Source organism: Magnolia sinica, chromosome 6, assembly GCF_029962835.1.
Source record: "Magnolia sinica isolate HGM2019 chromosome 6, MsV1, whole genome shotgun sequence".
Classification (NCBI taxonomy): Eukaryota; Viridiplantae; Streptophyta; class Magnoliopsida; order Magnoliales; family Magnoliaceae; genus Magnolia; species Magnolia sinica.
Genome location: NC_080578.1, coordinates 2,360,625 through 2,375,000, shown reverse-complemented (window position 1 = coordinate 2,375,000; position 14,376 = coordinate 2,360,625). Strand labels below are relative to the sequence as shown.

Genomic DNA, 14,376 nt, shown 5'->3' with positions numbered 1-14,376 from the left:
AGGGCAATCTTACTCCTCTGATTATGACTAAGATATTAGTGATTCTCCACAATTGTAGCAGTTTATTTTCCTTGTATATTTGTTTCCATAATTGTAATTGTACAGTTACCATGTATCTTTTGTCTATAAATGAATATCTCCTCACAGCATATTTGCTTGAGGCATTCCCTTTACAATGACAATTGCGGCAATTGGCATGACTCAAGTGGAGCTCATGTTTTACAAGTCTAAAGATAGAGAAATAGACAAGCTTTCAAAATCGTCAATAGTCACACCCAAATCCATAGCTCAACTAGTAGACTTAGTGGAGATACCTCGTTTCAACACTTGAGGTCTTGGTATCGATCCCTAGCAGGAGTGGCTAACATGGAGTGTGTGTACTGACATGGGTAAGATCCTATAGTATAGAAGATGTAAAACAAATATTGGTTTTGAAAAGTCCATTTTAAAAAATAATGTTGGAAATCTAATGTACATAAGACTTTCATAGTCCATTTGTTGCCGGTGCATGGACTTTTATATATATATATATATATATATATATATATATATATATATTAATATGTTGATTGTTATTTACGGTTTTATGATTTATGCTATTTGTCGTTTTTGTGTTGTAATTCTTGGAGTTGAAACATAGTCTATGGAATGGTATAGCAGAGAAGAATCCTACAGGGCTAATCAGGTTAGAACATAAGCCGTTAGGCAACTTTTCAACTGTTAGTTTGCTTTTAGGTGTAGCCTGCCTGATTAATGGTCTTAATTGCTTGGCTGGGACATCAATGCATCGTGGCCCACTAAATGCACCACCTGGATCTCAAACATTGACACACGCAACAACAAGAAGAATTGAGATTAAATTGTCCTTTCGATACAAAGAAAAACAGGGAGAGTATGATCGATGATACACAGCCCTTAGAAATTGCACACGTGGCATGCAAGTAAGTCAAATCGAACCATCCAGGTCGTGGTTCCTAATTTAGATGTACCGTGAACCTTGAATCGAGTTTATTTGATTATTAATCGTATTGGTATTCTTTATTTGACGGTGGAAAAAAAATCCAATGGTCCTTGTTGATGCAAAAATTTGGTTAGCCCTCTCACCTGCACAAAGAATGAATAAAGGAGACCCTGGCTTGTGCCGGGGGTCCTCCGATGCCTAAGTTAAGAATTTGGGTCTGATTAAGTGTTGAGGGTTCAGGGCTAGAGATTGTGCGTACCTCTCACCATTGAGGGCCTTCTTATTTATAAGTGAGGAGAGGCAGTGTCGTAGAAGGCACGTATCCCTATTTAGTAGGAAGTAGGAATTGACTATAGTAGAATTTGGACTCCTCGTGCAGTAGATCTTTCTAGATACTTGGTTAGAATCTCGTGGTGGACCACGTGGAAGTCAGTTTCCGTGATCTTCGGCTGGGGATGCAGACCGACCTAAATGAGGTCAGGTCGGTCCTCATAGAGGACGGGTTTAGCTGTGTTGTAGTAGTCCAGGCTAGGTCATGGTTGAAGTCGATGTTGTGTTTGCTTAAGGATGGGTCTCGCCATCCTGGGATGAGCTCATCTTGTATTGTTGTTAACTAGTAAATGTTTCGACCTTGTACTTAGAGGTCAAGCTCGGCCTTCTTCCACGCTTAACCAAGGAGATTGAGCTCGACCTTTCTTCGTATTTGGTGGAGGGGGTCAAGATCGACCTTTCTCCATACTTGGTCAAGTAGATGGGGGTCTGGTCACTGGACTGCGTCAGTCGGTGTTTAAATTGTTGACCTGATCCATTGATGGCAGGTTGGCCTATTTCAACAAACCACAAACCAAAGGTTAGGATCACCCTAACAATTTGATGATTTTGTATTGTGACTTAATTACAATAGTGTGTTCTACAATGCGCAATGCACTTGGATATGAGAGGGAATGTGAGGAGAAAAGGATAGAGATCAAGAGGGGCGAGTTTCAGTGAGCCTTGTTACCTTAGGTTGTGTGGGACCATCGTGGTATTTGTGTGACATCCACTCCGTCCATCAGTTTCAAACACTCATTTTTAGGATTTTTTTAGGACATGGTTTCAAAATTAAAATTAAAAAGAAAAATCTATGTTTTAACTGAGACATGATTTCCATTCCGGATACGCCACTCATTAATCCCACCCATCTATCATTTGGTACTCAAGCGGGCCACATGGAAACAATCCATTGTTGGAACTTTCTCAAGGTCCAACATGATGTTTATCTGCCATCCAAACTATTCATGATTTCTCACCTGGATTAAGCGAAATAACTTATCAACATGATCCGATGCTTTTGTGGCACAAATAAGGTTTCAATGGTGGATGTTTGATCCACACTATTTCTTATGGTGTGGCCCACTTATGTTTTGAGTGCTTGATTTGACCTCATATGATAACATGAGCTAGTTCAACCGCTGGGCGGAGTTGACAGGATATGGACATCGAGGCGGGCCCCACAAAGCTTACTCAAGATGCTAGGCTACACTGAGGGAAGTCACTTACGTTTGCAGGTAAAATTTAAAATAAACAGTTGGGCAATCACAATTTTTATTTCCTTAAATACTCTCATCTTAGTTAAAACCTATTTCACATCCCCTTTAAATCTCAATAATCCAAGACTCTCGGAAAGTAACAGCGAGGTAAAATTATCCTCCACTAACATTGTATATACCAGGTACGTTACACTGCATGGAGATAGGAAAGTAGAGAGAGATCCCTTAAAAATTCATACAAAAGATCCCCAAAACTACAATTTTCACTACCTTAAAAGCAGAATTTTATTATTATTTATTTTTGCTGTTATGGGAAAAATGGTCCTACCCGTTGTATATAGCTCAACAGAGTCATAGCAACATTGGGGTCCCCGACCCTGGAGTAAAACACAAGAGTCACCCTCTACCGAACCAACACACATAGCTCAGAGTAGTATTCATCCAGTTCGGGCAAGTCACACGAGAGGTCAACAATAGGCTGAAGTTGATAAATCAAGTGCCTGGTTGCTAAGTTCTTTTGTAGAGCTTTCACATAAGCCTAGAACTTAGAAGAAGTCATTACACATTCCGACCATCGACCCCGACCAGATCCTCGTCAGCAAGTGACTGGGCTCGGCCTGCTTATGGGCTCGGATCGTTTTAGGTAGGATTCAGACTATAGGATCGGCTCGGACGAGACGTGACCTATAATCACGCCCAAGAACCAACTCCAGTAACGCACGTAAGGAGCAACATCCGGCGCACGATCTCAGAGTAACTGCGAATGTCTTTAGTTATATAGCTCCTGCATAATGGTAGAGATTATGCCGAGAATGACGGACACATTAACTTCAATCAAATGGTATAAATAAGTGACACACTTACAAGAACAGGTACGCAAAATCTCTCACCTGAAACCTTTTTACACTACTTAGACTTAGATTCCTAGCCTGACTTTGGCATTGGAGGGTCTCCTGCTCTAGCCAGGGTCTCCTTTGCTTTCATCTTTTGTAGGTTTACAGGGCTCGGCACGAGTGCTCGGAGCTCGGTAAGAGTGAGGTAAATTTTTGCATCAACATTTACAATTTACACCGCAAGAATCAACTAAAAGAAAAGTCAATATTTTGAGAACTAAAAACTAATTTATTACTTACAATTACAAGAGGTGTGCTAACCTACCTGCAGACAGTGAAATCTGCGTCCGTGGGATAATCTTGTTAAATGGGTAAGATATCACGAGCACTACAATATTCCAACACACCAACCAGCTGTGTGTGAGCTTCTCTCCTCCGACACTGTACTCCACGTTTATGATTTCTGAGTATCCGCGCATGGAGCGCGGCACGCTGCCTGAATATCATATTAAAATAAAGAGGCGTGGATCATGAGGGGGGAATGCATGTCAGAGGTAAAGCTGCTGGGACACGTAGGACATACATCAGCAAGTGGGTACTGGTGGACGGACGCGGATTGGCTAGTGACCCTGCTATTAAACAAGGGCTAGTAGTCGGTACCATGTGGGCCCGTCATGATGTGGTTCATTGACCCATTCATTCACGCATCAAAAATATGAATTCACAAATAAGGTAGAGATCCAACTTTCGAGTGGACCACATTACTGGAAACAATGTTGATTGGACACTCATCATTAAAAACTTTTTCAGTGGGAAGATATTTTTGGAGCAAGCTGGTAATTAATTTTTCCCTTACTCTAGGTTTGAATGAATTAATTAACAGGTTGGATGTTAAATAAACATTACAGTAGGCTTTGGGAGGTTTTTAATGTTGAAAATTCAATTACTATTGTTTTAATGTCATGTGGTTCATCTGAGATTTAGATCTACCTCATTTTGAGATTTGAAATAATGGATTAACAGTGTGAATAAAACACATACATAATGGTGAGGCCTACACTGCACCCACCACCAGCGCTGCTTAGCTGGTGGACGGTATAAAAATTCGGTCAGTCAATTATTAAGTTAGCTGCACGTATTAATTGAATTTAGACAGTTGAGAACTTTTTATCCATTTTTGACAGCACTTGTTTCACCCGCCTGATGAGTGTGAGAACCTGATATTTTTTCAATGGCACGAGCTTCAACTGTCAGATTCGTTAGTGTCCCCTCAATGTGGACATCCATAGTGGTTGGTGCGTGAAAAGATCAGGGCCCCACAATGATGGGACTCGGATTGCATAGCGGAGCACGTGCACTATATACGACCTAAAATGCTCTATGAGCTGCATCACGATGTATGAGTTTTATACGCACCATCTTTTTATTTTGCTAGATGATTTTAAGGCAGTAGCCAAAAACACCATTAAAACTTCTCAAGGGCTAAAAAAGTTTTGGATCAAGCTTATATTTATGTTTTCCCAACTTAATTAATAGATTCGAAGGCAAATAAACATTACAATAGGCCTTAGGAAGCTTTAAAGGGTGAATGTTCAATAAACATTGCTGCCTTGGTGTGGTCCACCGGATACATTGAATCACTATTGTTTCCTCGAATGTGGTTCACCTGAGCTTTAGATTTACTTCATTTTTATGCTCATGCTCTAGAATGATCAGACAAAGTCGATAAACAATGTAGATAAAATTCATACATCATAATAGAGCCTAAATAACTTTTACACCAGCATACTCCATTGTTTGCCTGCTGACTAAGCATTCCAGGTCTACCATGATATGTGTGTTTTATCGGCACCTTTGTCAATTTCACCGGCTCACGAGCCTATAAAATGAAGTAAATACCAATCTCAAGTGAACTACATCATGAAAAATTGTAGTGATTAAACACCTATTGTTAAAAACTTTTTAAGGCTATCAGAGTTTTGGATCAAGCATATATTTGTGTTTTTTATGTAAGTACGAATAGTATATAAATATCAAAGTGGTCACTTAGAAGTTTTTAATGGTGCCCCTTAAATGACCATTATTTTTTTATGGTGTGGTTCACTTGAGATTCAGATGTACTTCGTTTTTTGGAATTATTGAGCTCGGAAAATGAAGGGAGAATGTGGTGGGTCCGGATAGCTTGTCCATCACCCTCATCCGTATCCACATCGGTATCGTTGATTCACGAGTCTTCATTGCTAATAAGACAGTGACGGATGACACGATACCGAGAAACCTAAGGGCGTGTTTGGACGGGCAGCGTTCGTTGGAGTAGCCTGTATTAAGTTGGATTGGGTACTCGAATCCCACAGCGTCCGAGCAGTTGTTTATTTGGATGGGCGGTGGATTTGCAGCTGGATGAAAATCCGCTGGATTGTGAGGGATTTGGACGCTAGATTGTGGGGGGTTTTTGGGCGTACAGTGCAATCCTTTAGGATTCAATGCTGAATAGGGTTTTTTTTTGGAAACTATGATGTATGTGTTTCATCCTTTCCGTTCATCCATTTTTACATATCATTTTATGGCTTGATCCAAAAAATGAGAGGTATATGCATTTCAGTTGGACCACACCACATGAAAACAATATTGATTGGACATCCATCATTCAAATCCTCGTAAGGCCTACTGTACTGTTTTTTTGACATCCAATAGGTTGATTAGGTCGTACAGCCCTAGATGAAGGGAAAAAACAAAAATGACCTTGATCCAAAACTTTTATGGCCCCAAATTGTTTTTTCAAGGTCGATGCTCATTCAGTAATGTTTCCTGTAATGTGGTCCATTTAAGATTGGGATATAACTTATTTTTGTTGTGAGATCATAAAATGATATGTTAAATTAGATGGACGGCATGGATGAGACACATACGTTGTGGTGGGTCCCACGGAGCACTGACCAGCAGCCCGTCCAAACACAATCACTGGATTGCCATTCGCCCGTCCAAACACGTCATACCTGGGCCACTGGATACAACAATCCAGTGGGATTGCATGTAATCCACTGACAGTCTTGAAAAGCGTGCAATCCACTCTAATACTACCCAATCCCATCTAGTGTGCCCGTCCAAACACGCCCCAAGGGCCCGTTTGGCCAGTCGGATTGGAAGGGATTGGATGGTATTGGAAGGGATTGGAAGTTAAATCCTGGGATTGGCCGGGCGTGCCAAACAGAGTCGGTGATCTCCCAATCCCATGGGTCTTAAGACAATCCACTGACAACCCATCAGTACCTTTAAATCCCATCCAAACCGCCTTAATCCATTCAAATTTGCCAGAGACGTGTTCGGTCCAAGGGATTGGAAGGGATGGGAAGGTTTAATCCCGGGATTGGCCGGGCATGCCAAACAGACTGAATATAGCAATACAGGGATATTGCAATCCCATATATCTCAAGACAAATCCACTGACAACACCATCGTTACCTAGAAATCTATGCCATCTACCTTAATACCATTCAATCCCTTTTAATCCACCCGGCCAAACGGGCCCTAAATGCTACTCGCGAAGGTGGGATTTGATTTCGAAATCGACCCTCGTCATCCGCACATGCTTACAGGTGCTGCATCGATTCGCGACCACTGTGGGTGGTGCATCGATTCGCGACCTGTTTTAGCAGCGCCTCCTCACACAAACCCACCACTAAGATGAAGAAGAATAGGGTGGTAGTACATATAAAATCCACGCCGTCCATCAAGTGAGAACATTATTTGAACGGTATATATAAAATATAAACAAAATAAAATACTCATATGGACCACACCAATGGGAACAATGTAAAATTTCTCCCAAAGGCGCTAAAGTGTGGCTCATTTGAGGTTTCTAAAATCTACTCCTAATATGTTTTCTTCATCCTTGTGATTTAGATCGATTAACGTGTTTGATGAAGGATACACCAGATGGTGGCCCACACACAAACCTGTGGTCAACATCCCGTTCATACTGTTCCATGTGGTGTGGCTCATCTGAATTTCGGATTTAGTCGATTTCTGAAATCATAACCTAACATCGATTATAGAATATGATGAACGGTGTGGATTTCACACTTCTAACAGGGTGTTCCCACAAACTTGGTGATTTACGCGCGGCGTAAAACAGTGTTGAAAGTCTCTCTCCAAATTTCTCTTCCCTCTCTCTCTCTCCACCTCCGTGATACACGTGCGTCGCACGTGTCATACCAGTGGCAAAAATTCCCTTCTACCCGGCAGACGAAATATTCCCTGCTCCTTGCACCCTTCTCTTTTTCTCGCCGTCGGAGGACCGATACCTGTCGCTGATCGTGGATTAGCTCAAGATACCAATCATTACACGTGCCAAAATGTCGATTTTGTACGGTATCAGAACCATGCAAAATGTGAGGCCCACCACTAGACCTTCGGGATTAAAAAAAGGGTAAGCCCGCTGGTGGGCCACATGTTCACGCTCTGCAAGTCTAATCTAAACCGTACATTATTTTGGTAGGAAGTGGATCGCTCCATGGCTCAAGTGGTAGACTGAGTAAAAGATACTCGTTTCAACACGGAGGTCCTGGCATCGATTCCCTGGGTGGGGATGGATAACAGTGAAGCGTGATCTGACAGTGGGTGTACTAACAAGTTAAAAAAAAAAAAAAAAAAAAGGTGGATCGCTGGAGAATTAGACCAGCTTGATTCTCAGGCCCGCGGATCTTGATAGTGGGCCACCTTTTTGCGTGATCGGTTGTAGCTTAATCTTGCTTACAAGTATTACTGGTTTTCGATTATCTCCTCAAAACCCCAACATTTTTTTATTTGGAAATGGGGTGGGTGCTCCTGCGATGATGGACAGAGAGAGAGTGACAGCACACGCAACCGGACGGGCATTCCTCGCTTTTAAATGGTCAGTCGACTCTCTCTTCATCGCACACCGACAGTTGAATTTCTCCAGGGAAAAAAATAAAAAAAGAACGAGGAATTTTTGTTGTAGCTTTATTAGAAAATCTGATTTCAGTAGTAGTTAAATGCAGTGAGTTCCACAGTTTCCTCACTGGGTTAGGAATCCATTGATATTATCTTAGATGATTTCGGTTGCGAGGTAATGGATTCGATATCATCTTTATTTTCAACTGCATTTTTAAAAAACAGGAAATCTCCTGTTTTGATGTCTTTCTATCTCTTTCTTTGAAATCTTAAAGGACCCACCTTTAATCTGTTATGTAAATGCAGAAATTGGTGAAATTTCCAAAGAAGAGTTCTTTTTCTGTAATGGGTTTTGTTCTTTTTGCCATCTGAACGGAAAACCCATATATAATCCGCTTCTTGTTTGATTTTAAGTGCCGTTGTTGGGGAGTTTTAGCAGACAGGAAAGCTTCTGCTTCAGTGATTGAATTTATTTTCTCTTTCTTCGAGGGTGTGTTTGGTTGCACCAAATGTCATGAAATTGTGCAAATTTCATCAAATTCATGATTAGTCAGTCTAATTTGGTGCAACGCAACACACCCTTACCATGTGTATCTGGGTCTGCGTTTGATTTTGTATGTAGAAATTGAGGAATCTGAAAAAAAAAAAAGGAAAAAAACCGATCTCCTGCTCTAGTGTTTCTATTCATAATCTAAGAAAAGAAAAGGCCTGGAATGGTTTTTTTTTTTCAGTTAATGCTTATTCGAATGATTTTAATTGCATTTTTGCTGTATGAAAGCGTTTATTTTAATCAGTTATTGCTTTTCTGAAAGAGTTTAGTTGCAATTCTAGTGACAGTATTAGATGTAGAATGAATCTGTATAAGTTCCCCCAAAAAAAAAAAAAAAAAAAAAACAACTTGGAGCATAGAGATTGAGAAAACCTAAAGATTCATTCATCTTAATTTCCAGTGTAAGAAAAGATCAATGTTTATTTAGTTCTGCATTGGTTTTTCTATGCAGAAATTGAGGAACATAGCAGGCCAGCAATCTTCTACTCCAATGGCAGAATTCCATGGAATAGGTTATCATGGGCTTGGTGAAGAAGAAGCTCCGAGATTAGAGAATATCAGGAAGGTTTCAGTGATACCCCTTGTTTTTCTAATCTTCTACGAGGTCTCTGGTGGCCCTTTTGGAATTGAGGACTGTGTTGGTGCAGCTGGCCCACTTCTAGCCCTTCTAGGCTTTCTGGTTTTCCCATTCATATGGAGCATTCCAGAAGCCCTTATAACTGCCGAGATGGGCACCATGTTCCCCGAGAACGCAGGTTATGTTGTTTGGGTCTCATCTGCTTTGGGACCTTACTGGGGCTTTCAGCAAGGTTGGATGAAATGGCTGAGTGGTGTCATTGATAACGCTCTATACCCAGTTCTGTTTTTAGATTATTTGAAATCAGCTATTCCGGCATTGGGTGGGGGTTTACCAAGGATGTTTGCCGTGCTGCTTTTGACAGTTATGCTCACTTATATGAACTATAGGGGATTGACTATAGTTGGATGGGTTGCTGTGTCTTTGGGGATTTTTTCGCTCCTTCCCTTCGTCATTATGGGAATAATTGCCATACCGAAATTGGAACCATCAAGATGGTTGGTCGTTAACTTGCACACGGTGGACTGGGGTTTGTTCTTGAACACACTTTTTTGGAATCTAAACTATTGGGATTCGATCAGTACTCTTGCAGGAGAGGTTCAAGACCCAAATAGGACTTTGCCAAAGGCACTCTTTTATGCACTGATCTTAGTTGTCTGCGGGTTCTTTTTCCCCCTTCTGATCGGCACGGGAGCTATTAGGCTTGATAGGGAAAAGTGGACTGATGGGTATTTCTCGGATATTGCAAAAATGATTGGTGGGGTTTGGTTGACATGGTGGATACAAGGGGCTGCTGCACTGTCAAATATGGGAATGTTTGTAGCTGAAATGAGCAGTGACTCTTTTCAACTTCTTGGGATGGCGGAACGGGGGATGCTTCCTGAGTTATTTAGAAAAAGGTCTCGTCATGGAACTCCTCTTGTGGGGATCTTGTTCTCTGCGTCTGGTGTGGTTCTGCTTTCTTGGTTGAGCTTCCAAGAGATTGTGGCCGCTGAGAATTTCTTATACTGTTTTGGGATGATATTGGAGTTCTTGGCATTTATTAGGTTAAGGATGAAGTACCCAACTGCCTTGCGACCTTATAAAATACCTGTGAGTACGGTTGGTGCCATTTTACTGTGTATTCCGCCTACTGTATTGATTTGTGTGGTTTTAGCTCTTGCCTCTTTGAAAGTTATGATTGTTAGCTTATGTGCCGTGGTTATTGGGCTTGTTATGCAACCATGCCTGAAATACATTGACAAAAAGCGATGGGTCAAGTTCTCCGTAAATTCCCACCTCCCCGAATTCCGTCCTGCTGAACAGGGACCATTGCATCTGTGATGGATGAATCAAGCTTCAATCTGGGATCCAAAACAACAATCCTTTTAGTGGGCTCAAATTCATGCAGGCATACATCTCCACAGTCTGCATAGTTAGAATCTCTATTCCCATTTTGACTTCCTTCTAGGGGAGCTAGCTCTGTTATTAAAGTAATTGAGTCTTGAGCAGCCTCTTGTTGGGGTCACATAATCATGTAATTTTAGATTACGTACTCTCTCTCTCTCTCTCTTTTATTTTTATTTTTTTTAGAGACCTACTAATGCCTTATGTTGCTTGTATGCTTTTAACTTAAAAAAATAAAATCTCGATATGCTTTTATCACTAGGCTGAGGCCTGTGTTCAATCATTTCCTTGTTGTGGCTCAGATTTCTGTGAAATATATGTCATGTTTATCTAGAGTAAGCTGTGCACAATAATTGGGTGATTTCTTTTAATTTCAGATATCATTTCTAATCGTCATTTTCAATCAGTTGTAGGTTAACTTACAGCTCCTTGTTACAACTCCTTATTATGACCCCAAATTAGTTGGGATGAGGCTTTGGATGATGATGATGGTTGTAGATTTTACATGCATTCATATATTTGACAGGGTCCATCGAGGCCTTCTTCTTTGTTTGGCATTGGGGAGGTCTAGGAGGTTCCCCTAAGAAGTGGAGATTGGCCTTGCTGGCTGGTCTTTGGTTTATTTGGGGTGAGCGAAATAATCAGTGCTTTGGAAATTCTTGCGAGGCAATTTCAGAGGTTCTTAGAAGAGAGAAGCTAGTGGTGTCCAAGTGGTCTGCTTAGCTTTGGCGTCTTGAGGGAGTGTCTTGTTTTGTTGGCTGATGGGCTTTTGCCCATCTATGGTCTTTGTATTCTTTTGCCTTCAGGCCTTTCTAAATAAAATCTCGGTGCCTCTTAAAAAAATATTGCATCCCTACATAAAATATAACATAACAGGTTGTGCTCCCCACATTATACGCTTGTGTTTTTGGGGCTCATTTTTATGATGTTCCACCTCAGGTTTAAAATTTCAAGGGACAGTGCTTGTGCAGCCTGCAAGTTTAGTGGAATTGGATCAATCCAGCTATGGTTCTCTACTTCAATTTAAATTCTGACACACATACTTTCTTTGCTTAAAAAGGATCTTGTTCATTCATAGTGGATATATATCCTATTTGATTCCGATTGCAAGCATTGGGCTTCCTTTATTTCGATTTAACGCCCTGCTAGGCCTAGCCTAGGTTGTTCAAAAAAGTTTTTTCTGTAGCTTATTGGCAGCAAGGGATGAAGAGTACCCAAAGAAGTACCATTTGGATCTTATTGGCAGCAGGCTGGAGGGATGATCTCTGGAGGAGCCTTGACAAAATCAATAACCAAACTTTGGATACCGTTTTGCCTAAATGAAACCAAAATTTGAAACCTGTTTCCCCGTTACACCTCTTTGTGACCTTTACAGATTTTACTGCAACTTCAATACATCCCAAGGTGTTGGCGGTGATAACCTGTTGATGAAGATTTCCCTATATTTCCCATAAGGGAAAGAGGGACTATATATTATCTGAGAAAAATACGGGAATACCCCTATACATATGAGAAAGACCCAACATGGGTCTAGGGGCCAGTAAAGGAAAAGACCATAACAAATACACAATAATGTACAATATATAAGAGGGGGCAGGGGCCCCACAACTACAGCCATCCAGCCATATGGCCCATGAGATAGGGCGAGCATAAAAACATGACTAACAGGCGGCATTTGGAACGTATAGGACCCTACTTTTCTGGATGGTTCTGCTTGTCCTTTCTTATTTATTTAATTTTGAATGAGGAAAATTCTCGACTGTTAAGACCAGTGCCTCTTGTTAAACTACAAGAAAATTGGTACCGCTGGTTGGGTATTGAATGCTAGGATTGTAATCTCATTATTTTTTTCCTTCCCTAAAAAACTAATAAAATGGGCTGGAGTGGGCGGCCTCGATTGAATTTGATATTCTGAAGGGAGTATTACTAGTGATTGAAATTTATGTAAGGAGGTGTTGTCTCTGCCACCTAGAGTTTGCACGTACTTTTCCCATTCACGGGTTGTTTGATTTAGGGGGTTGACTTGTTTAACATTTTTGGCTAGTGAGTAAAAATGTAGATTATCCACAGCACTTTCGCGTTTTTTAGCGAAATTGCAAACTTATCTGATGGATGATCATTTTGTTCCAACATGTGCAATAGAAAGCTTATGTAGATACCAATGTATTAGCTGAAGAGAAGAGTTTAGCGGTGCTAGTGATGGGGGATTCTTTTCCTTCAGCGCAATTCAAAGCTGTTGTTTGCTTCTTCTTCTTCTTCTTCTTCTTCTTCTTCTCACACACACACACACACACACACACACACACATGAACCGGTGTTCTCATGAGAACTCATGAGCACCTTCTAACACGTGATGTGTGCACTATATATATATATATATATATATATATATATATATATATATATATATATATATATATAGTTCTATTCTCTTTCTAGTTTGTTTGAATAAATAAGTTTGTATCAACTTAAAAAATAGCCAGCTTCTGCAGTGTATGGTCCCCAGTCAGATGGTGAAATGAAAGAAATTTGGAAGTAGATGGAGGATGCTGGCAATTCTTCAATAGAACTTAGATTCCCCTCATGAAAGGGTGCAAACTGCAAACACCCTTAAGATGTCAGGTTGGAGCTAGAGTTTGGAAAGAATGATTAGTTATTGGCCCTAATTGACCCTAATAGGGCAGTTATAATTATACCTGAACAAATATCATAGCTTGATTATCATCATCATTCTGATTGTTTGATGTTAATCATTACAATGTTCAGAGGTTGTACCTCTCTTATTGAACCAGCTCCTTGAAACCAAAGAGATTCAAATTCAGTAACAAGTTATGTTGAGCTTCCATGATGGCTCTGAGAATTTGATTTCTTCTTGGTAGTACTTAGTAGGCATATGCAATTGATAGATCTCCAACTGCTATTGCCTATCCCCGTCCCAAACCATTTATCGTGAGATGGACCAAACCCCCAATGGACTGGTTAAAGCTTAATGTTGATGGGTCTTTGCGAGGAAATCCAGGTGCTAGCGGTGGAGGAGGAGTGTGCCGGGATCACTTCGGTAACCTCATTTTTGCCTTCCACAAGTTTTATGGAACTGCCTCAAACACGATGGCTGAAGCCCGGGCTATGCTTGACGGATTAAACATCTGCTCCAGCATGGGTCTTGCCAACATTGTGGTGGAGTCCGATTCCAAGCTCATTGTCGCAGCGGCTGAGGCTTTCTCTTCTTCTATTCCTTGGAAAATCTGGTATATCATGGGGAATATTCGGGCCAAAATTCCAAGCCTGAATCTGTCCTTCTCTCACATTTTCCGCGAAGGTAATGCCGTAGCTGATGCCCTTGCGAGACTGGCTAGTGATGGGTACCCGGACAGTACTTTCAGAAGTCGTGCCTCACTTCCTGGGCACGTTCGAGGTGAGCTTCTTCTAGACAATACGGGCTTGGGTTCTGTTAGATCTCCTTGACCGTACCTTCCCTGGCCTTTTCTATGGGGTCGGCTTACGGTGGTCTCGCCTATGGTCCTTGTGGGACCCCTTTTGAGTCCTTTTCTCTGTTTTGTGCATTTACACGATAGGTGTGGTCCTCTCCCTTTTTGTAGGGACCCACCCGAAAGACTGTAAATTCT

At 41.1% G+C, this 14,376-nt stretch overlaps 1 protein-coding gene across 3 annotated transcripts in view; it reads left to right on the top strand.

The window, feature by feature from the left end:
* The window catches only part of LOC131247929 (probable polyamine transporter At1g31830), an 18,585-nt gene extending 7,555 nt beyond the window's left edge, over positions 1-11,030 (top strand). Inside the window, exons 1-2 of one of the 3 annotated variants that reach the window (XM_058247897.1) lie at positions 7,977-8,217; positions 9,239-11,030. In XM_058247897.1, the coding sequence (XP_058103880.1) occupies positions 8,215-8,217; positions 9,239-10,687 (1,452 nt within the window). In that variant the 5' untranslated portion in view covers positions 7,977-8,214 and the 3' untranslated portion in view covers positions 10,688-11,030. Of the gene's footprint in view, positions 1-7,976; positions 8,218-8,252; positions 8,413-9,238 lie in introns of those variants that run through there. The other 2 variants (XM_058247898.1, XM_058247899.1) reach the window with 2 other exon arrangements.
* Positions 11,031-14,376: the final 3,346 nt, after the last annotated feature.